Source organism: Electrophorus electricus, chromosome 4 (assembly GCF_041902795.1).
Source record: "Electrophorus electricus isolate QZ-2024a chromosome 4, ASM4190279v1, whole genome shotgun sequence".
Classification (NCBI taxonomy): Eukaryota; Metazoa; Chordata; class Actinopteri; order Gymnotiformes; family Gymnotidae; genus Electrophorus; species Electrophorus electricus.
Genome location: NC_137500.1, coordinates 38152022 through 38175752, shown reverse-complemented (window position 1 = coordinate 38175752; position 23731 = coordinate 38152022). Strand labels below are relative to the sequence as shown.

Genomic DNA, 23731 nt, shown 5'->3' with positions numbered 1-23731 from the left:
AGGCAATAGACGAAAATTATTTTCATTTCCTATTGTAAGATGGTGACCGGTCGTACCGGCAATATCCAGGATAACATACACAAATAGAAATCGTTCCATTAACATTTAATGACATGGTAAAATTTTGGCGGAGATTTTGCTGTAGGCCTACTTAAAATATTGAGAAACAACTGAATAAAATCTAAAATTGGAATGGAGATACAGTTAATGCCGAGTGACAAACTATATTTAATAAATAGTAACAATATTTTAACAATATATATTATAAATGATCCGAGTTGGCTACGCCTTTTACCTGGTGAAGTGTGATTTTGAGGCTTTTAAAAGTTAATGTAGGATAGCCTATTGCGATTTTACTGCAGACACTCCAAAGCGTGAGTTACGGAAATGACCGCTGTTTGGGCGTGAAGGCATTCATAAGCACACTTTACAATTATATGCTTCTATTAAGATTTACAAACGGGAGCTTACATGGACAAGAATTAAGTGCATTTAAATCTTTCGGGGCCCGGGGCGCCGGACAGTACGTGCTGTCACTCAGGTCTTTTGTCCCGTTTTTCCTGGAATGCCCTCTTGCTGGGCGCGAGGCAGGAGTCAGCTTTGTTTGTGGGCCACAATAAGCACGGATCAAAGAGGCGCGCGGCGTCTCGCTGATCAAGGAGTTGACGCCGGTGTCCTCGCGACTCCAGGGTCAACCCGTGTCCGTCCGTCCACCGTATCTTCGAAAAATCGTTTACTTTTCTACGGCAAGGTGTAAAACACTCAGTATTAAAATACAGCTCGTCTTCGTACTCATGACTTGCAGGCAGATGCAAGCGATGCTTTCAGCATTTAGACGGTAGAACCACGTTCGCGTAGAGCTTAATGAACTATTTTTATACGCCAGCGCCATCTCTGGGTTAATTGTAAAGCCCCGAATATTTATGAAAAGTAAATGTGGTACGTCGCCAGTGCTAGGCCGCGGTAGGTTCTTTATTTTCAACAATTTGAAGGTAGAATTACAAGAGTTTGTGCCGATTATATTTCACATTTGTTTGAAATAGACGAACAAGAGCCTGCTGAGTAATTGGCCAAATATCACTAGAATAATTACAGCAAGTCTAGACGAAAGAGCGGTTATGCTCCTCCGAAGATTAGGGGGAAAGCTTTTTCTGGACAAACACGCACCAGTCTGCTCCTGTCCGCAAAGCCCAGACCACCTGTGCCTGTTTTACCTGCGCTCTTTCAATTCTGAGACATTAAAATGGCTAATGAGAAGACTGAAGACACGAGAAGCTTTTCCTAAGAACGAACGAAAATGGCGTTTTAACGCTACCTAATAACGTATTTAAACTGTGTATTTTAGGCTTACATTTTAAGCACAACTAAGAAATGGAAAAAAAATTAAAACCTACAGTCCTAAACTGACCAATCACTTACTGTAGGATGTTCTGAAAGTAAGTAATCAGAATATCCAACTTGTACGTAAATTAAGATAAAAACACAAACCAATCTGAGCCATTTAGCTTGATATTATGACCATTTGACTGCTGTCTGCTTATTATTCAATCGATTCTTCATCCGGTTTATAATAAAATTAACATTTTTGGTCTTGCGTTAATTTCAATTAAAATAAATTGTTGTAAGGAACAATAAAGACAAATAACGTTATTTCAGCAGATCAATTCATTCCAAAGCTTCTGGATGCTTGTTTTAGGTGATGGTCATGACATCTTGATGGAAACACTTTCGGAAATAATTAGTTTATACAAACTGCTAAGATCTACCCAATATGCCAAGCAAGCCACTACATAATTAAAATACATCATAAGTACAAATACAGAGTAAACACACCACCCAGTTTGTTTAATCTGTGGACTTGAACTCTTAGGGGCGGATGAGGTCAGTGAATGAAACTGCCGTTTTCCCAATTAAATGAATTGCATACCCTTATAACAGTTTGGCTTTCTGCAACTAGAAAACGAGAGGTATTTTTGGACTGAACAGGTAACTGTATCATGAACAAATCTGAAAAGCTAAACTTCACAGGGAAGAACGACATATTTTGCACAGTTTAATAGATTTGTCGCTGCATTTACGAAAGCAGTGTGTCGCCCTCTTCTGGTAGAATTTCTTTAAAACGGGAAAAATCTACTCGGCTGTCAGTTATCAGCCATCCAAGCCACCTAATTGTCCAGCAGTTGGTCAAAAAGACCAGTATAATGTTGAAAACGTTTCAGGCCAAGCTGAGTGACCAAACGCCTTCCAGATTACAGTGAGCTCAACTTACTTCTTTCCCTCTTTAGAGACTTTTCCTCTTGTACCAATACATCTTTCTAGCACAGCCCATGCATACAAGGCACTGAATGAAAAGTCTTACCAAAAGTTCATCAAGGATGAAAAATTTATAAGGGGTCATTACAGCACAGCCATAGTAACTATGCCATTAAGTTTTTCACTAACAATACTAAAGAAAACCACCACCACCTGAACACTCCCTCAACTGTACTAGCAGGCAAGTATTACTCGAGCACCTGCGTTTTCTCTCTGCTCCTCCCTCATGTCTTCCTGCCGTCTCTGCTCCGACTCCTGTGCCTTTCTTTCCTCTCTCTTGCTCTCTCCCTGCTCCTGCTCGTCACACTCCTTTCTCTCCCGCTCCCTCCCTCCCGACTTCTGCTCCTCTCCTTCCTCCTTCGTTCGCGTTCTCGCGCCTCGTCCCGGCATCGACTCCTTCCATCGTCGTCCGTGCCTCGGCCGTGGCACGCGCTCCTTTGCGCGGCGCCCTGCTCCTGCTTTCGTGCCCTCTCGCTACCCTTCTCCCTGTGCTCCCTCCCCCTGGTCCTCTCGTCCTCTACACCCACCCGGCACGTGTCCCTGCGCCTCTCTCTGCCTTTCCCCCATTCCTCTCCTCCTCTGCGAGGGCTTTGACTCCTCTCAGTGCCGTTATACCCCCCACCTTTCCCTCTGGAGCAGTGGCTGTGTGGTGACCTCTGCTCTCTTTCTGAGCTACCGTCACGCTCACCTGGCCGTGCGCGAGCGCCTTTATTGTCCCTGCGCTGCCTGAAGTTGAGACTTGGAGAGCGAGTTTTGCGGTGCGGCTCTTTGTTCTTGCCGCCAGCTCGGCCCTCTCCCCCGCTATTGGTGCTGCTCTCACTGGACGAGTTCCTCTCTCTCCTCTTGGCCTTTTCCTTCCCTCTCTTTGCTTTGGGCTTCTCACGCTCAGAATCGGACGTAGAGCTGGTTGCGCTGTCTGCGGAGCTGCTGCCGGAGGAAGTCCTCCTCTTCTTACGTTTGCTCTTCTTTTTCTCCTTCTTACTCTTCTTCTTTTTCCCTTTTTTCTTTTCCAGACGGTCAAGTTTCCTTTAGAAAGGTAAAATTTAAAGGAAAAAGAAACAGGTGAAAGCAAAGTCAAATCATTAATTCTTACATTTACCAATGAAATATTTTTCATGAAATACTTATGAATCTTAGTGAAGCTCTAACTGACCATAAGCAGCAGAAACTCAAGTACAAATATAGAAATTGGGAACGTTTAATTTCACTGATATTAACTGAATTAGCAAAACAGAATATGAACAGAAACAATAAAACAGTCCCTAAAGCAGTTTCTCCCCCCCCCCCCCCATCCCCCATCCCCCATAAAGATACAATACCTAAGGAGCTTCTGTTTCTGCTTAGTGGTTAAAGATTTAAGGAACTCAACTTCCGGATCCTCCTCTTCATCACTGGCCACAAAGTCCTGTAGCACAGCCACATTACATCATCGCACCACTACCACTCAGAATGAGAGGAAAAGTACAACACACTCACCCGCTTACACACGCATGCAAGAGAACACGTGCACGCACACACGCTAAAACATACAAACACGCGCACATATACCCTTGACATGCATGAGATTAATGTACGTTTCATAACAACTAGAGCTTGCATGAGCAGGAAAAGACAAAGGTGAGCTGCATCAGCACTGCAGAGCTGCACCATAAGCCACGGGACCGCTCCCTCGCTTGCCTGCAATTTCAGCTATTCGTCTCATCAACCCTGCCCTCTTGACTAAACTTACGCTGACTGGATACGCCGTGTGCTGCCTCGTCTGATAATTGGCCGTTTTGCTTCAATCACACTCAGCTCGCTCAGGGCTGGGCTGGGATACATGGATTTCACCGGCCTTACGTGAGCCTAAGAGGGTCGCGGGGTGTGAGCGATGGGAGGGGGCGGGGAATGACGGGGAAGATTACCTGTGCTGGATCACAAACAGTGGCGTTCCTGCCAAGGACACATTTCTTCAGCGCAAACCCACTGTTCCGCATCTCTGCCATTAACTCGGAGGGGTGCATCGACGGGCCTGGAAGCACAAACACAGCCTCACAGTCAGACTGATGTGTCTGCATTCCACTCGGAGGGGAGCACAGCATCGTCTTTGTTAACCGAAAGGGACACCAAATCAACTCACTCGTCCCCTGACTGGGCAAATCATACAGTATTATTCTGCCAAAGCAGCGGTTAGAGCGAATCAGAATACACAATAATTGCATTTCTCCGACAGCGCAGGAAGAGGTAGAGACTTCGAACTGCAGAGCTGGACCCAGGAGCGGTAAACACATTACTACACTCCTACATACCATGATTACAACCCACCGTGTGCACGCACACGCACGCACACACACACACACACACACGCACGCACACACACACACACACACACACACACACACACACACACACACACACACACTTCCCTGAGAAATGTTTCAGTCGGCCCTGAAACACTTATGTAGATTGCAAAAGCCAAATCATCCTGAATAAAAATATATATTACTGCTATCTCTTCATTAAAGTCTTTTAAAAATGGTCCATGCAACTGGTAAAAATTTGTCATTTGTTACATTGCTATGGGGCATTTTCATATCTACTCAAATTTTATTATCCTTGTTTTAGGTCTGGTCAAAGCTATAACCTTAACCTACAAGTACAGTTTGTTCAAATACAATAAAATGCAATGAAACAGTGACCGAACCATCCTAAAAATCTGTTTCTTTAGATCTGGATTAATAGTAAAATCAAGTAAGAAAAACAAACTCACTAGCCAGTTGTGAGATGACAACACTGCCACCTCCAGGGCACAAAAGAGAGTTGGCACAAAACTCTCCACCGTAGTCTCCAAAATATCACTCTTAAACGCCTACACGACTTCAGTTCAAAACTATTAGCCAGCCTCACATACAGCAGTGTATAAATGAAATAGAAACAGCACAGCAGACAGGTTTACTGCAATTAATCAATATATCACCTGTGTCATATTAAACCCATGTAAAACTTCAGCACATCAAGATGATGCATATTTCTTATGTAACTGCCCCTGCTCACAGCTGCATGATGAATACTAGTGGGAAAAGCCATACCTGCTTCTTCATTTGCCATAGAGCTGGCATTGATTCCTGACAGGCCAAAGAGAGGACATTCCCTGTCTGTGTTCACATGGCCCCACTTATGACATTTGATACAACGCACATTCCGCACCTGCAAAACAGAACCTAGAAATTCACAAATAGTTCTACTATATGAAGAGAAAGTACAAAAATAAGAAAAAAAAAATATATATATATATAAATACTCAAAACAAATTATTTAACTACATCTATCTATCTATACACACACACACACACACACACACACACACACACACACTGTGCAAAAGTTTTAGGAAGGTGTGAAAAAATGCTGTAAACCAAGAATCCTTTCAAAAATGGAAGTGTTAATAGTTTAATTTTCATTAATTAACAAAATGCAGTGAACAAACAGAAGAAAAATCTAAATCAAATCAATATTTGGTGTGACCACCCTTTGCCTTTTGGTAGGTTGTTCCAAACATCTTGGAGAACTAACCACAGATCTTCTGTGGATGTAGGTCTCTTCAAATCCTTCTGTCTCTTCATGTAATCCCAGACAGACTTGATGTTGAGATCAGGGCTCTGTGGGGGCCATACCATCACTTCTTGTTCTTTATGCTGAAGATAGTTCTTAATGGCATTGGCTATGTTGTCCTGCTGCAGAATAAATTTAGGGGCAATGATATGCCTCCCTGATGGTATTGCATGATGGATAAGTATCTGCCTGTATTTCTCAGCATTGAGGAGACCATTAATCCTGACCAAATCTCCAACTCAATTTGCAGAAATGCAGCCCCCCACTTGCAAGGAACCTCCACTATGCTTCACTGTTGCCTGCAGACACTCATTATTGTACCACTCTCCAGTTTTTCAGCGAACAAACTGCCTTCTGTTACAGCCAAATATTTCAAATTTTGACTCCTCAGTCCAGAGCACCTGCTGCCATTTTTCTGCACCCCAGATCCTATGTTTTCGTACATAGTTGAGTTGCTTGACCTTGTTTTCATGTTGGAGGTATGGCTTTTTGACTGCAACTCTACCATGAAGACCATTTCTGGCCAGACTTCTCCGGACAGCAGATGGGTGTACCTGGGTCCCACTGGTTTCTGCCAGTTCTGAGCTGACAGCACTGCTGGACATCTTCTGATTTTGAAGGGAAATAAGCTTGATGTGTTTTTCATCTGCTGCATTAGGTTTCCTTGGCCGACCGCTGTGTCTACCATCCTCAACATTGCCCATTTCTTTGTGCTTCTTCAAAAGAGCTTGAACAGCACATCTAGAAACCTCAGTCTGCTTTGAAAATTTTGGCTGAGAGAGCCCTTGCTGATGTAATAGAACTACCTTGTGTCTTGTTGCTGTGATCAGACTTGCCATGGTGTATGACCTGTGACATGAAACTGTCTTCCACAACCTCACCTTGGTAGCAGTTTGGCTGTTCCTCACCCACTTTTAAGCCTCCTACACAGCTGTTTATGTTTCATTTAATCACTGTGTTTCAACATACATGTGAAACTGATGATCATTAGCAGCTGTTTGGTATAATTGGTTGATCATACACCTGACTATAATCCTACAAAGTCCCTGACTTTGTGCAAGTGAACCTATAAGAATTGATTCTTGTTTGAAGCCTAAGGGTAGTAACACAAATTTAATCAAATTAATATTTGGTTTGCTCACTTTGTTTTTTGTAAATTGATAAAAATAAACTATTATTTGTATGTTTGAAAGGATTGTTAGTTTACAGCATTTTTTCCACACCTGCCTTTGTGCAGTACTGTGTGTGTGTGTGTGTGTGTATTATATATATATATATATATATATATATATATATATATATATATATATATATATATATATATATATATATATATATATATATATATACACACACACACACACACATATATATATATATATACACACACACCTGGATTCCGAATGGCTGATCTCTAATGTTCATGTCATCTTTTGCATATCTGTGGAGAAGAAAACAAAAGCACACAGACTGCCACATGAAGCCTAAGAAAGTCTTGGCTCATTTAAGCACACACAACATGTGGCCATTACCTTCTGTGGCGGTACTTACTTCTCACGGGGAGCAACCTTCTGCCACTCAAACTTATAGTCAGATTCTCCTTCCTGTGAAGACCCAATAAGCTGTATTTAAAATAGTTCCTCAAAGTACTAAGACACTTGGAAAATCATAATTAAAAATGATCAAATACCTCTTTGGTCTCCTCTTCAAAATATCAGCCAGTAAATCAAATGAAAAAGAGAGACAGACAGACAGACAGACAGTAAATAACAAAGCTTAATATGTATTCTTACCCTAAATTAATTGCTTAGATCATAATTACCTTTGGATGCACCAGGAGGAGCTTCATACATGAAATTAAGACCATTTTTCACTCGATCATCACCCATCAGCAGCCTAAAATACACATCAGACTGAAGTGAACTGATCGAAGTGACCTGCAGGTGATATCATTTGCTACGAACAAGGAATATGTATGGAGCAGATGACAACACTGGGGTTATTGAAAATGTTCAGAGATGCTCAAGCAGACATCACCTTCTCCCATTACCTTTAACAATTCTGCTCTTTAACACCTATAGGAACAGTTCTAAGCACTTGATACAAGATCAGGAACGACACTCATTTAACTGGAATTTCAAGATTTATCTTAGCTCACATACACAGCTAGCTTGCATCATGCAGATTAAGACTAAGCCTAGACTAAAAACAATTTCCTAGGCTACTTCCTCACTGACACAGCAATTTAGACCAACACTGTGCTTAATTGACGTTTGGATAACCAGCCCTGAAGGTCTCACTGAAAGTGCCCCATCTCAAATGAGGGTTGTCCTTGCACTGAGAACAAGGGCTTGACTCTACGATACTTGGCATAATTTGCTTTTCATGCATCATGCTACATTATGTCTATCTGCAAAAGGGTTTTTAAAATATTGACTAAGGGCTGGGCTTAATAACATTCATTTCAGACAATGCTGAATTCCACCAAGTTTAGACTAGATGTGTTTAACTGCACACATGCACAGAATCATAACTCTGTGAGGGTCCGTAGTGGTTCTCACCTGTTGTTGTAGGTCTCCTGCTCCTTCAGGTAAGCCTGCATAAGGTCCTCCTGCCTTTTCTTCTCGAAGGTTAACTTCTGCTCTGCTATCCATACCTAAGAAATACAAGACCAACACTGTGACCTCATCAGACCCCAGAAACAATTACTGCAAATAGTAATTGTTATGTAGCTAAAACATCAAGTCCATATGGCTCATACTGAAGTGAACTCCATATGTTCGCATCATTTCCCTGGTTAGCAGTGCAACAAACTTGACTGGCTAGCCAGTGCTTAGCTTGTCAATTTACACAGCTTGCCAAATGAATAAAATAAGATAACTATGTTATCCTAGCTAGATAGATATCTAGCGGTTAACTAACTGGGAAGAAAACCATTTTACACACGAAAGGAGACAAACAGGTAGAACTTCTAGAAGGATATGAGGCTAATTTAGCCTAGCTAACGCCTACTTGCTCGTTCGTTTGGCAATGTGCTGGGCTGAAATAGCCGTGTTTACATGAGCAGCTAAAATGTGTATCAGTTCCACATTTCTAACGAACGTTACATACCTTCTTTATATTGGACTTTGACGCTGGGTGAAAGTCTTTCTTACACATAAAATTGGCAAAGGACTTGCCCATGACTGAACGCCGACGGCCGACAGCACTGCGTCGCACCAAAACATACCATCTGCTTCCTGGTTATGTGGGCAACCTGTGACCTTTCGCGAGTGAAACATTTTCGCAGATCTGTAAATAATACCCCGCACCTGAACGCGCGACTACGATATTCGTATAGTAAATCTAGTTGATATATAGCTGGGTGCGTTTTAGGAAACGCGTACCTGGCGTTTATTTTTCCTAAGAAATGAAAGAGAAAGACAGGCAGGGTTTGTAAGTAACAACTGACCCGAGTCAGCACCTTTCACGCAGTAGGTTGTCTTGTCGTTACCATGTGAGTGTTGTTTTCATTATTTCATGGTGTTTAGCCAGTTATATGACATATGGAAACAGTCTAGTCTCGCATTCTACATAGCTTAGTGGCCTGGTTATGTCAGGAAGAAGAGAGATGAAAAGGCAGAATGTCTAGTTGCTGTGTATAATAATTACTATAATATGGTAACTGCATCTCCAGTCAGCCTCGAGTCATTTTGCCCTGTCTGTTCAGCAGGATGAATCCCTCCTCCTGCGATACGTTCGTCGCCTTGCCTCCGTCTACAGACGGTCAACGAATTATCTTCGGCAAAAACTCAGACAGACCCTGCGATGAGGTACAGGAGGTAGTCTACTTCCCTGCCAAGGACTACAGTCCAGGAGCAAAAGTAGAGGTATCACCATTAATTTATATAGGTATATAGCTCCCTTGACAAAATGTGACAACTGAAGGTATCCAGGTGTCCATAAATTGAATTTTGTGTCTGTCTTGTCTATGTTTCTGGACAGTGCACATACATGGAGATAGAGCAGGCGGCCCATACCCATGCTGTAGTGCTGAGTCGCCCTGCCTGGCTCTGGGGAGCTGAAATGGGGGCCAACGAGCACCAAGTGTGCATCGGAAACGAGGCGGTGTGGGGGAGAGAAAGCACTGATGAGGAGGAGGCACTACTGGGCATGGACCTGGTCAGGTAGGTGATCAAACGACCACAGGGCCGTGCAATATTGAACATAATTGGTACGATGTGATGCGTCTGATCTGATTTTTAGACTGGGTCTGGAGAGAGCAGACAGTGCCGAGAAGGCAGTGGATGTGATAGTGGAGCTCCTGGATAAATATGGACAGGGAGGTAACTGCATGGAGGATGAGTGCACGTTTACCTACCATAACAGCTTCCTCATAAGCGACCGCACCGAGGCCTGGGTGCTGGAGACCTCTGGGAAATACTGGGCCGCAGAGAGAGTACAAGGTAAACAGCCAGAATGATTGGCTATCAATAGTTCCATTTAAAGTACGTTTCTACAGTCTTTAAGCAAACATCTATTTAGCCAACTGACATAAATACTCTCTGATTTGTTGCTGCTGAAGACGGATATCGTAATATTTCCAACCAGTATTCCATCACCACAAAGATTGACAAGGAGCACCCAGGGATGCGGGATTACGCGCGGGAGAGGGGCTGGTGGGATGGCCAGGTGGAATTCAGTTTTGCGGAGGTGTACTCCTTCCTTACCAAAGGCCGGATAGAGGCCTCCGCGAGCCGCTACTGTGAAGGACGCCGGCTGCTGGAGAAGAGCAAAGGTTCAGTAAAATGGAGACAAAGAAATAAAAACCTTGTGTGAATTCATAGAGAACAATAGTACTCTCAGAGCCTCAGCCTTGGACAGAAAAACTCAGTGTGAAAAACTAACTTCATTTGTATATACATATTATCTAGTTATTGAACAGGTTACTAAAATCAGATATACACACACACACACACTGCTATGTTATACCGTTGCTATGCTTACAGGCCGCATCAGCGCGCAGACCATGATGGACATTTTGCGAGACAAAGAGAGTGGCATAAATATGGAAGGCATGTTTATGACGACCGGAAGCATGGTGTCTGTGGTCCCCAAGGACTTGTCCCTGCCTGCGGTCCACTTCTTCACTGCAACACCTGACCCAGAAAGGTACGTTTGAACCGCTGGCTGGGATCAACAGCCAAATGGGCACAAAATGTTTCCTGCGATGTAAATGCACCAGAAAACTTCTCTTTTTTATTTGGGTTCCTGTTTTCCTGGTTAATTACATGACTCAATATGTGTGCGCTTAGCTTATATTGATGCTATCTGCACTGTAGCCTTATACATGGTATATGTATGGTGGCTCTCCTCTCTGTAGGTCTGTATTCAAGCCTTTTATCTTTGTGGCTGACATAAAGCAGCTGAAACATACGTGCTCTCCATGTTTTGGCGAGGAAGACCCAGTTAAGAGGAAGCCTCGCTTTAAGAGCAAACCCATCCGTAAACATCCCCTGTTTGTAAAGCACGAGGTGGTGGCTGCCATAATAGACAGCACAAGGGTAAGTTGTTTAAAACCAGTGTTGTATTGTAACTGCTAATTAATATGGCTTAATGTAATGCAACAATACAACAGATTTAGATTATGGATTGCATGTTTTATGGGTCTCTTGAAGATGATGTGCCAGTTCTAGGGTTACATGTATATTCACCAGCCACTTTATTAGAAACACTTAGGAAATCTACAGTCTGTTTCCCACTTTCTGCCATGCAGTTTGTGCTAGCCATCTTCTAGCGCAGCTCTAAGCATGTCCGTGTGCTTGCTGTGTTGAGAACGGTGTACAAGCCCAATAACATCCAGGCTTCCCCTGTTTGTGTAGGAGAGAGGACAGAGAATTGTGCAAAAGATGAGGGAGCTGGAGAAACAGAAGGTGGAGGAAACAGAGAAGTACCTGAGTGCAGGTGTAGAAGACGCCACGGTGCTGGTCCATCTGTTCTCAAATACTGTCGAGGAAGAGTTCAAAGTTTATAGCAAAGCCTGAATCAGGCTGAGATATTAATTTGCACACTATTCTAAAGCAAGTTATTCTTCTAATGTGTTGAATTATTTTAATAAAACAGGTATAACTACATGTTCTGAACAGTATAAGCCAGGTTAGAGAATGATCACTTGTGAAAGGATCTTAAAAATTGTCAGTCCTGTGATCCAGTTAGGAAAGCTTGTGAACAACCATCAAACACCAAGCACCATTAGTGTAATGTTCAAAGAACACATAATATTCTTCTGTTTTTGGGTTGTGGAAGTGTTTCCAGTATATGATACACAGTATCCACCACTGTGAATAAAAGCAGGAGTTGCAGTTTTGTTAGGGACTTTCATAGGTAAATAAATAAATGAAGCTGAGTGGATTTGAAAATATAGTTTATTCACTAACCAAGTAAAATATTACCTAAAGTAAACAATGCCAGGAGCTCTATAACCTTAATGTAAAACCTAGAGTACAAAGTGCATGATCTGCATAAACTAAAAGTACCAAAAAATAATCTTGTGTATTTCTCAGTATGTCAACATGTTGAGCTGTTACTACAGTGCTTGACTACCTGTTAACCTTCTATAGGCGGCTGGGATTCACTCATTTTATCGCATCAGTTCAGATGATAAACAGTTTACCACAGCTTTGGCTTTCAGGATATAACATTGACCATTAAAGACTACTGTGGATAACCTAATAAGGAACAGAGCAGTTTTTATTTTGAGTGTACATTCTTTCCTTTACAAACCTTTCTGGAAGGCCTCAAGTATATTTTTAATGTTACTGTCCAATGGAATTTGTATAGACCATCTCTATTTAGATATTTTAAACACTTTGAACACAAGGATTCATCATTTGTTCCAAAGACAAAAACAGACCTGATGGAGTAATAAAACAGTATTACATTATTAATGGAAGACATCTTTTTTTGGTGCAGGTAATATAAAAAACTATCAATAGTTACACTTGGTTATGAAGGCAAATTAAGGTTTTTGTGCATATATGTTTCTGTGTTAATCTACCAGCATTACATTCAACAGTATAACTAATGACTCAAGATCCATGCTGGACTATCCTGCGTAGTGAGTTCCTACGTCATACTGGAAGTACGTGCAGCTAAAACCTTTCTACTGGCATTGCTGGGCATGCATCCTCCTGCATGTTATAAGTTGAAGCTGCCACATTCCCAATAGTTGGAGTTCCACATGCAACAAATCATCTAGCAACGTGGGGTTTACCTCCTCATCCCTTTATCATCACAGTGGCGTAAGCGTCATTTCAACTATGGGGAAGGGGGACACACCACTCAACCTAACATTATATGAGTAGTGTGAGCAGGAATTACTATGTCTATGATCCTGTACCCAAAGGGTCAGAAGGTTTACTTCCAGGATGTCTGTTTAATATCGCTTCAAGCTACTCTCAAGGCATTAAAAATGTTAAAAATGTAATGATGTATCTGCTTTTTGGCTTAAAACTGGTACTTGAGCTACCATTATATTTTGTTTTGGGTTTTTTTGCAGGCATGGCTTTAGTGATTTGGCACATTTTCTTCTGCAAAGCGGTAGTGCAGGTTGTCGTCCTGGAAACTGTAGTCATGTGTGATGTGGTGGATGACTCCGCCCTCCAGCAGGCGAGAGCCGTACAACAGCGCCTCCCCCTGATCGCTTGCCAGTCCAACAGTCTGCAGCCACAGCACCATTTCACTGCCCAGAAATGTTTCTGTCACTCTCTGTCCCCCACACCTGCACAGCAGAGCAAGAATCAGCCACTATATTTAGAGCAGAAAGAACCAACACAGGTTGTGGCTGACAAGGAAGTGATGGTAATTAGAACTGCTAGATACAGAAAAAGACTGTGGGCCAGATGACGGAGAAAAAGGACTGTAAACGTTAGGATGAAGAAAGTAAGGAAAATAAGGATGCATGAAAGAGGTTTACACCAAGACACAAGAAAAAAAAAACCACAATATACATCTACATACTCTTAGTTACAAATCACTAGGGAAAAAATAACTAGTGACAATTTTTTTCCCTGAGTATACTCTTGAGCAAAAGACAATTCTCCTGAGACCTGTGCCACAATTTGCTCATCACTGTTCACTGTTGCAGTCTTATTCACTTTTGTAGTCTTCTTGTGCACAAAAATATTTCAGGAAAATATTTAAAGGTTAATAACTATAAAATGTAAATATGTTTAGAAATATAAAATTCAAAATAATGCATCAGTGTTCAAAATGCTCCCAATTATTTGCTGTTGACCCCAAAAAACTTGGTCCTTTTTTTTTTTTTTTTTTCTCTTCATCCAGAACTGTATTTTACCAACATATTTATTCACTGAGATGGAGATACCAAAAAGTAAAGTACCCTTACCTCTTTTTATGAACGATGTCCTGGACACACTTTTGTTTATGGTATCTGAGAAACTGACTGCAGGTCAGTCTGACTTCTCCAGACACATCAGAAGGGCCAGCTGGATCCTGACCTTGGGCCTGCCTCAGATTGGCCAGCCTACACACATCAAACACACCACAAATTACTCACCAATGCAAAAAACGCAAAAAAATAAAAATAAAAAATTCAAAAAAGGAAAAAAACAAAACAAAAAAAACTTACCATTGTGAATAAACTTACCTCTTTTTAAATGGCAAAATAATTAAATGTTTGTCTAGGCCAAAAATGCCAAAGGATATGAAACCCTATGGGGAAAGAACAATCAGATACAGAAGATCTATGCATAAGTAAGTCCTCAGCTACAGGACTGAAAATATGCATCCCTACCTGTCCGAAGTTGACCACAGCGCAGAAGAACTGCAGCTCCAAGTAGAGTGTGCCTGGAATGCTACTGAAGAGCCACCAGAGGCAGCTCGAGAGATTCTGCAACACACGGACAGGACGTGGGTCAGGGGGACATGAAAGAACGTCACGTTTACCGAGATAAGAGTGAGATAAGAGTGTGACCCAGCCTAGTGACAGGCGGGGCAGCAGTGCCAAGGTCAGCAGCAGTGCCAAAGACAACGAGCAAAAACGTTAAACACTGCTTCGGGAGATAAGATTGCTTTAATCCGCCAAGCAACACCTTAGTCCGAGTCCAACTCAAAGGTCTCGTGTACCAGATGTCAGAGATACTGTATCACCAGGCATTTAATGCCATTACGCATTCAATTATTTATAAAAGGCCCAAAGTCTGAGGCCTGAGCTCTTGTAGACACTGGCGCGTTCCTTCAGTGAATCTACGGCCCACGATGCTACGAGTCTGCTGCCGCTGTACAGCTGTGCTCCAGCGACATTGTAGGACTGCTGAGGCGTTGCGCCTGCAGGCGCTCAGAGGAGGCGGAGCTTGTACTCACGGCAAGGAGGCCGACGGCGAGCAGCAGGCATAGCACCACATGTCTGGCTGTCTGTCTGTCCGCGCTCTGCCTCTTCTCCTCTTCCTCCGCCAGCAGACAGCGAGAGGCGTCGCAGAGGTTCCCGCACGGGCCTGCTAACACAGTCAGGTGTCCAGCGCTACAATAGTAAGAGCCTTAGTTCCTGCCTCGTGCAGGACATTCAGAGACCTTAATTAAATGGAGATCATTTTTGCCAACTTCCGTACATCTGACATAATCTGTTAGACTCTCATAGTGGTCATAGTCAGTGGCTATCTGAACATCACAGTGTATGAAGATAGAAACAGCACAGTGCTACAGAAGAGTTTCTGTTGTACAAGTCTATAGTTAAAGCCAAATTTTAAATGTCTGTCAGAGCATAACCCAAGAAAGACTTGACACTTATGCTTATTGGCTGATAGTAAGAGTGTGAAATGCATGAAAAAACACAAGTGTGAAATATATGATGCATTATTCCACTACTGTGTATATTAAGTAATAGGTGAGTATAAGATTGATAGCGTACCCATCTGTACAGATGGTGTGTCCTTCACATGGTCACCAATAGCCATATCAGGCATGGTCCGAGCACACACACCATTACAGTCACACTGCTGACATCCTAAAAGACAAACACACACACAAATGAGGAAGTACTTGTCATAAATCTATTACTGCAGTAAAGGCTTCCCAGGCCTCCCCCCAAAAATAGCCCATAATCTATCTGACATAAATTTAGATCAGAGAACAATGCGGTGGAAAACCTCTGCTGATGCTGTCCTCTATGGAGATCTGCTCGATACTGCTCTGCGCCAGGATGGTGCGGTCAGGCCTCGGATCTTCCTGGGTGCCGTATAGTGCTCCCTGTCCCAGGGCCTGATAGTCATGGGTGCCTCTGCTGAGCATCATGAGTGAGACGCCTACTACAGCGATCCCTCCACACAGCACCGCCACAGTGCAGACCATCTGCTCGGCAGACAGAGGGAGACTAAAGCTTGTGAAACCCAGGCCTGTGCGCGAGAAAATTATTTTAAGGCACATTTCACTTGACAAATGGCACGTTTCACATGATGCTCAGTTGAAGTGGGTTCTGCAAACCCATAGCTATTGCACCAGTCACCACAGAGGATTTGGGTCAGGGTTCATTCATGCTCTACTTGAAACAGGTTCTGCGTGCAATATCGACTGGTGAACGACAGCTCTTAGCTTTCAGCACCAGGCTGAGTTCATAAAGTTTAAGAGGAAGTCATGGCTCTTTGCCTGTGGGGGAAGTTTTCATCTCGCACAGCACAAGCTAAAAGCAAGAGTTCAGACTCCTTTACCTGTGAGGTGCCGTAAAAGAAGGCGGAGTCGATGGTGTGTGGCCCCCTCTCTCCCACCATGAGCAGGATGCTCACCGCGACCCCTGGCACCCTGCCAGGAGGAGACGCAGACATTCAGGAGTGCACAAACGTGCCTATGCTTTTCCCTACCTGGGTACAATGTGAGGGAAGACTTGCACCCAAAGCACATGTAACCCAACTGTAGCTCACCTGGTGGAGCAGGTATAGAATGGTGTTAGCTAGGGCTGTCTTAGCTAGGCCTTAGCTAGGGCTGTCTACCTAACTGGCATATGACGATGCCCACAGGAAAACAATGCGATGAACGATAACATCGCCAGCGCAGAGAGTGGGTGTTAGTGGTAATCTATAGATACTGTAAATGTGTTCAGGTGCAGAGCGTGTAAAAAAGCTGTGGCTTACTGCAGCTCTACAGGTGAAAAAGGCCACTCACCCCCAACCAGCAATCACCAGCAGACCAGGCTGAATGCTCAGCTCCTCATTCCTGCTCAGCAGGAACAGCGACAGCGCCATCAGGCCTGACATAACGACAGCAGAACTATCAAACGCCGACCACAGCCAAAAGGAGGACAGGTGTAGAGGTCTGAGCATGTGGTCATACTGACCAATACATGGCGCTCAACTCACAGTTCATGGCCATAGTGGTATTTTGTTGTGCATGCTCAGGTAAAAACACAAAAACTACATGTGCACATTTAAAAAGTTTTACCTGGCCAAATGTAGGTGCTGTAGAGGGAGCCATACAGCAGAGTAAAGGTCAACACCTGGCCTGCGAAATTGTCTTTAAACACCACAAAGTTCCAAGCAATCATACCCACACACACACCCATCTGTGGGGGAAATATGCAGAACATAAGAACACATTATTATTTATGAATCATATAAGTAGAATGAAGCCCATTTTGTTCTGATGTGATAACCATTCAGGAATAGAGTAGCAGGCAATGCTGTGTGTGTGTGTGAGAATCAGTGTGTGTATCACTGACGTCGTCCAGTGCCTCACCTGTGCCACAAATAAATTTAGTGTAAACATATGAGGAAGTCTGCGGAATTTTTTACTCATCACACCGACAATCACGCACCACACCTGAAAAACAAACAAATAAACACAATTAGCCATCCACAGAAATTACATTTGTTTTGGGTACTGGGAGACATGACATGAGGTTACGCTAAAAATAATTGCTTCACACTTGCTTACGGACAGAGAAACACAACCACTGCAACACATGCAGGTATTTCAGGTTCTTCTGTTCTTGATGCAATTATCATTGCTTCCTGTGCAAACATGCAAAACAAGCTGTATGTTCCTGCATGGCAGTAGAGAAATCCAGCAACAGCCACAGGAGGAACACCCAGGTGATGGGTCACTGCAGCTCGGCCTGGACCATTTAGGCAGGGGGAGGACGCTTGCTTCTTAAGTGCACTTATTCATGTATTTACAGGCGACGCTTTGTGTCTCCTGGTTTCGTTTACAGCTGAGGGCTCCAGGGACAGCAGAAAGAGGAAGCGTATATCCATCGATGTTGAACACAGTGTTCACGGCCCTTAAATTAGAAACACCCCACTACAAGCCCTCTAAACATTTGATCTTGGCTGTGCCACTACTTTCTACCCACTTCGGCCTGACATCTATGTAATTATCATTCTTTTTCACTTTGTTGCTCCAAGTCAGTTTATTAAGTTTTGTTTTATATTTTTCTGGTAGTTTGTCCTTAATCCAGCGCAACCACAGCAGAACAGTGTCTGGTGACTTACTGCTGCTTCTGTAATTATGTTAATCCCATAATATTAGCCTGGGTTAGAGCAGTCTAAACCCGTATGAGCTGTGGAAAAACTGGCCGTTTCAGACATTTGCGAAACAGCGTTACAACAAAGCTTAAAAAAACAAATAGGAAGAAAGAGAAGTAATAAGAAGGAGAAATGAGAGAGTAGGAAGTGAAAGAGGACGTTTCCTCTCACCAGTGCGATGAGACTGACGATGCTGATGTTGAGGCTGGTACTGTGCAGCGCAGATGCCAGGCGTTTGGGGTCCATCCCAGAGATGGTCAGGAGCCAGGCGGACACGTACATGATGGGAGCCGAGAGGAAGGTGCTGATCACCATTCCCGCGGTCACCTGGAGGACGGGGTCAGGCCCAATCAGAGGTCACACAATGTCAACTCAGACACTTCACACACACAACTGGCCATCATACCGCGATATACAATGACGTAGCACCTTCCCTTGCCACGAGAAAAAAAGAATAAAGTGGTGGTTGTTTAAGTGTATATTTTTTATTTGGTTCGTACAATACGCATTACACCCCAAGTGTTTGTCATTTACTGCAGTCTAAGCACTTTAGCTACAGTGAGCCAAGCTCAGAGATAACGCGATGGAAAAACTGGCCTTCCCAAGCATGAATATTTCCAGCTGAAGTCAACGACGGCTTTGGCCAGAAACTTTAGCCTTGACTTCCCCCCTCATGTCTGCTCAACACACCAAACCCTGCCACTTACCACCTGGAGTTCCATGCTGTAGTGGGCAGCATATATAGCCACACTGGGGGCAGTTGGGAAGAGGCCGTACAGAAAGGCATAGTTAGACAGACTGCTGTGATTTAGAGAGCTGAGGTTACCATGGTCCAACACCTCCACCATACCTCTACAAAACAATGGCATCACCAGTCTGAGGGACACACACACACACACACACACACACACACACACAAGATGGACTTTGGCTTTTTGGCTTTTATCCTGGGTTTGATTCTAGGTTCTGAGTCTTGTCATCTTACACTACAATATTAGCATCATCAACAAACTGTCAGCAAGGAAGTCCCCAAAATTACTGTTTTCATTTACAATGGTCATCTGACAAACAGATGGGAGTTTTCCAGTGAAGCACAGGGTCACACAGACATAACCAAGCTGGAAAGTTACAGATCTGAGGGAATTACCCTCTGTGGAGAGGAACAAGGCTGCCCTTCTAATGCACGCCCCAACTTGCTTTATGAAGCCATTAGAATGCCGAAGCATGAAGCAGCCAGACATATCTGGTTAGCCACCAAAGGGCAGATTCATGTAGTCAAAACATTACTAATACATGTAGAGAACAAGAACACAGAGGAATAATCTATGAGAACTGGATAGTTTGAGGATTATGATTAAAATCTGTATTTAAATGTGCTATAGTACAATTAAAAGGTGTTAATTTTACAAAAAGTACCACAGTAGAAAGCCAGCAGAACCTGTGAACCCACAACCCACAGACAACTACAGGAAAAAAACAGGAAGAGGACGACTTCTGTCTGGGTGGAGAACAAGCAAGTCACTCAATAAAGCTTATTGATGCACAAAGACAAAACAGAATAACACTCCAGCAAAAATGCTGACAGATGGATAACACACTTACAAGGAAAGCTTAGGAAGAACACTCATCTATAAAAAGCATGTGTTGTTTATCTCATCTTTGAAAATGATGATCTATGAAAACTCAATCAAAGCTCAATCAAAACAAGTGACCTTTCATTTTTGAAGAAGTTATGCACATTACTGAAACAAAGAAAAAATCCTGGAAATTTCTTCTTTGTGTCTTAATAGCAAATAAGAGGAAAGAGGAAACACTGAAGAAAGGAGGACGTGTGCAACTTTACATCCAAAATCAAACGCTAGCAGCTGGGCATTCAGTGTAACTGTTATTTCTGGAGGCCAGCATGTGATCGGGCTGCTGCACTAACCGCACCATCCACGCACTGCCCATCAGGACACACTCACAGTTTGGCGGTGATGAGCAGTATCAGGGCCACCAGGGTGGATCTGGTCAGCTTCCTCAGCTGCCCCACCATGGTCACACCCAGGTAGAAGAGTGCCGCCCCTCCGAACGAGTTGGCCAAGCCGTCCACGAACCCCTCCATGAAGGGCGGGATCTTCTGGCCCAGCAGGAAATGTGCCGCAATCCCGATAAACACCATGAAGACGATGGGGTTCCGCAGCACCTGCAGGAGCACCACCCGGACCACGTGCAGCTTCCTCTGCTGCGGCCCTGGATCGGCCCTCCACTTCTGGACCTCACAGAACACGAAGCCAATCGGATTCAGCATGATCAGGGAGACCGGAGCCACCAAGTATATGTACTGCAGGTACTCTGGGTGAGTGTTTCTGTATAGTGCTTCAGCTGTAAATAAAGCCACAGTAGTTTTTCTTAGCTGAAGGAGCAACAAGTAGTGTTAAACTGAAAAAAAGATCCCCAATAACATCTATTACCATTTAAGTGGAAGCATAAAAATGAGCATTCACATTGCAAATGTGTATTTTGCTGGATTCAGTCCAATCTAAACTAGTATAAGCCTCGGATCAAACAAACAAGCCAAATGGATTTACTAGTCGTACCCAGTACAGACATGGTGCAAGCACTACCACCTGTGTCAATATCACGCAATATCACAGCGGTACGCTGGTGTCACACACCTGAACAAACGGCATCTAGGTCACTTACAAAAAACATTAAAAAGTTTTTACTTTTAGAATACTCAACTTGTGTCAAGGTGTGATGTGCAGTCGACTTAAAAGACACCTTACTCACCTATAGGACATCCCAGTGCAAAGACAGTTAACTCACCTATAGGACATCCCAGTGCAAAGACACCTTACTCACCTATAGGATATCCCAGTGCAAAGTCGTTACTTTGAGTTGCAAATATGGAGTAAAGTCCAGCTTTGGAGAATCGGCTTTCCTTACTAGCCACCAACAATGTCAGTACACATACAAGAAAGAAAACCCCCAGTTTGGCCACCAGGATGCTCCAAAGAAATGGCCAAATGACATTCCCGAAATCTAACTGCACCATATTCTTAAACAGCAGAGCCGGCAGGGCGAACTTTGACACAAAGTTTCCCAGGCCTTTTGCTTGTGTGGATGTGATGATGTTGGCACGGCCAGCCGCGTATCCGCACAGGATGATTCCAAAACACTCAAGGAGCGCAGGGAAAAGCTCATCAATGGACATAGCGGGAGGGGCGAGAAATGTGAGCTCTTCCCTGCGCGTGAAGTTGGACATGAGGACGTCCATGGCCGAGAAAGAACCATCCATCCTGTGGAGAGTCTTGAGCCTGAAGAGATGGATGAAGGTTTGCCAAGTTTTATTTTCAGCCAATGAAATACACAACAAATCAGTGTTAGTATGTAGGTTAATTTTTAAAAATCTAGAACAAATTATTTTGCACCTGATTCACATTTGACAGTGGAGGAACTGTGTGAAGTTAGTGGTTTACACTGTATACACTTAGTTACTTATTCTTAGCTTCTGAATTGTTTGGCTACTAATTCACAGCTTCTTATGTGGTGGCTGAAGTTGTTCCTTTTTTGTAAAGGGAGTGCTCCCATGGCATATTTGCTGCTCACTTTATGTAATGATGCCGTGGTCATAAATGAGCGAAGAATTAATTGTTTGTCATCCTGACATTGCAAATATGAAAAATGAGATCAAAACCTAATATTCATTTTGTAAAATATATATACTGCAGCTAATTCGAAGGAAAACGTAAGGATAGTACACACAAATAAATCAGAAGAAGAAATAACAGATCAGGGTTGAGTTTTAATGGCCACAGGTCAGACAAATGAGAATTTTTCAACAAGGAACAAATATGAGGAGAATTTGATTTTAATCTGACTGATGGTAATATATATCACAACTGGCAACGTGGAACACTGAGCAATATGGCATAATGGCAGTTGAATAAGAAACTGAAATACATTTTGAGGACTTTAATGACCCTGTTGCCAGTTAGCATCGAGGTGTGAAATCATCTTTGGCCAGTGCAAAACCAGGTTGGTTTTTTGTTGTTGTTGTTGTTTTTTTTTTAACATGACAGAACCTCTTTTCACTTGTTAACTTTTATGTGCTGCATAGTACATAAAGCCATCAGAAATGTCCCTGAAACATACCTCTTGTATTCATTTATCTGTGTCCACTATTGCTCAGTGTCCCATTTTGCCATTTCTGTGGTACGAATACATTTTCCTCAGAGAGGTTTTTTTAATTGAAAATTCTTATTTGTCTGGACTGTGGTCATTAAACCTCTTAAACCTGATCTGTTATTATTTTCTTCTGATTCATTTGTCTGCACTATTCCTGAGTGGGCCTTGTTCTCAATGGAAGTATAAAATCATCAAGAGGTTAAAAAAAAAGGTTTCATTTACAGTAGAAACGTATCCTTAAAAACATGTACATACTGATATGAATGTATACACTTGGAATGAATGGAAATAATATATTACAAAATAAATATATTTTTATTAGCTTCGAATGCCTTTTTATATTTACAAATGTCACGACGAGAAGCAATCAATTATTTTTTAAAAGTGTGCAGCGAATAAAGGAGGTGAACGCTGCCTTTGGGAATGAGGAGCGGTGAATCCGAACCGGCAGCGGCGAGTTAGTAGCTAGCCAGCTAAGATAACGTCGTAACGGTCGTAACGGTCATTCAGTTCCATAACGGCCAATAGCGCTAACCCAGCTTAGCTAGCTCTAGTAAGATGTTAGCCGAACGGATATCTCCCCACTGAATAAAAGCCTCTTACCTCCACCAGCCGGGTTTAGTAGCGCCGACACGAAACACCACAGTAGCCCCACATGTCAGCCAAACGAAAGCAAAGCATTCCTTTTTCTGTTTTAAATCTCTTTCTCCTATTTGACAGAGTGATCGAGAGGTGACGACAGTGACACTGCGAAACTCATACGGCAGCTGAACACCTGTGCTGTACTTCCGTGCGACTATTCCTTCAGCCCTACAAGCCCCGAAGACGCCGCTGTCTTCTCATAAGACCTCTTCTCAGCGTACCCAAATCCTTCTACTGACACTTCATTCTACCAATCACAGACAGCGGTAGGCGGGCATAAGTACATTCGCGGATGGTCATTTTTTAAGCACGGCTCTTGAATAAAAGCCTTGATGTATAATATAATTTTCTAGATGTCTATTAGGCTATAATTTATTCTAGTAAGTTTATCGCTGCCAAATCTTAAAATTATGCAAGGCAACAAGTGTATATGATCTTAATATTAATCTTAAAATACTTAACCTCAGCCTGGACACTATAATGTACACAAGGCAGTTATGTTT

At 42.9% G+C, this 23731-nt stretch overlaps 3 protein-coding genes across 5 annotated transcripts; 1 reads left to right on the top strand and 2 right to left on the bottom strand.

The window, feature by feature from the left end:
- Positions 1-1646: 1646 nt before the first annotated feature.
- Positions 1647-9160, bottom strand: cirsr (corepressor of RBPJ and splicing regulator). Its single transcript, XM_035523795.2, has 10 exons — positions 9016-9160; positions 8466-8560; positions 7727-7800; positions 7595-7608; positions 7456-7508; positions 7297-7345; positions 5382-5499; positions 4218-4324; positions 3633-3718; positions 1647-3339 (listed from the first exon to the last, which is right to left on the bottom strand). The coding sequence occupies exons 1-10, from the start codon at positions 9085-9087 to the stop codon at positions 2538-2540; spliced, it is 1470 nt and encodes a 489-aa protein (XP_035379688.1). The 5' UTR covers positions 9088-9160; the 3' UTR covers positions 1647-2537.
- A 97-nt stretch (positions 9161-9257) lies between these two features.
- Positions 9258-12289, top strand: scrn3 (secernin 3). 2 transcript variants are annotated; one of them, XM_027029005.3, is made up of 8 exons: positions 9258-9400; positions 9617-9773; positions 9889-10070; positions 10150-10349; positions 10469-10681; positions 10893-11055; positions 11267-11447; positions 11766-12289. In XM_027029005.3, coding segments are annotated over exons 1-8 (1260 nt in total). In that variant the 5' UTR covers positions 9258-9398; the 3' UTR covers positions 11928-12289. The 2 variants fall into 2 exon arrangements, with proteins under 2 accessions (XP_026884806.2, XP_026884807.2); XM_027029006.3 differs by having other exon boundaries at positions 9273-9400; positions 9614-9773.
- A 326-nt stretch (positions 12290-12615) lies between these two features.
- gpr155a (G protein-coupled receptor 155a) lies at positions 12616-23703 on the bottom strand. Of its 2 annotated transcripts, none has more exons than XM_027029002.3 (16): positions 23190-23703; positions 21261-21715; positions 20381-20780; positions 19124-19292; positions 18588-18743; positions 17629-17712; positions 17335-17455; positions 17059-17143; positions 16608-16698; positions 16050-16251; positions 15812-15907; positions 15268-15401; positions 14699-14794; positions 14552-14616; positions 14291-14428; positions 12616-13663 (listed from the first exon to the last, which is right to left on the bottom strand). In XM_027029002.3, exons 2-16 carry the CDS (start codon positions 21694-21696, stop codon positions 13450-13452), a joined length of 2487 nt encoding a protein of 828 aa, XP_026884803.2. In that variant the 5' UTR covers positions 21697-21715; positions 23190-23703; the 3' UTR covers positions 12616-13449. The 2 variants fall into 2 exon arrangements, with proteins under 2 accessions (XP_026884803.2, XP_026884805.2); XM_027029004.3 differs by having other exon boundaries at positions 15268-15398.
- Positions 23704-23731: the final 28 nt, after the last annotated feature.

Bases quoted from the DNA above. Each gene is read 5' to 3' on its own strand.
- cirsr (XM_035523795.2), bottom strand. From the start codon at position 9,087: ATGGGCAAGTCCTTTGCCAATTTTATGTGTAAGAAAGACTTTCACCCA. The intron at 8,561-9,015 runs GTATGTAACGTT...TGTATTTCTTAG, and splicing joins CAAAGTCCAATATAAAGAAG to GTATGGATAGCAGAGCAGAA. The intron at 7,346-7,455 runs GTAAGTACCGCC...TCTTCTCCACAG, and splicing joins AAGGTTGCTCCCCGTGAGAA to ATATGCAAAAGATGACATGA.
- scrn3 (XM_027029005.3), top strand. The intron at 10,682-10,892 runs GTTCAGTAAAAT...CTATGCTTACAG, and splicing joins GCTGCTGGAGAAGAGCAAAG to GCCGCATCAGCGCGCAGACC. The intron at 11,056-11,266 runs GTACGTTTGAAC...TCCTCTCTGTAG, and splicing joins GCAACACCTGACCCAGAAAG to GTCTGTATTCAAGCCTTTTA.
- gpr155a (XM_027029002.3), bottom strand. From the start codon at position 21,696: ATGGATGGTTCTTTCTCGGCCATGGACGTCCTCATGTCCAACTTCACG. The intron at 16,699-17,058 runs GTGAGTGGCCTT...TCCTCCTGGCAG, and splicing joins CTGGTGATTGCTGGTTGGGG to GGTGCCAGGGGTCGCGGTGA. The intron at 15,908-16,049 runs GTTTTCCACCGC...TTTGTCTTTTAG, and splicing joins AGAGGACAGCATCAGCAGAG to GATGTCAGCAGTGTGACTGT.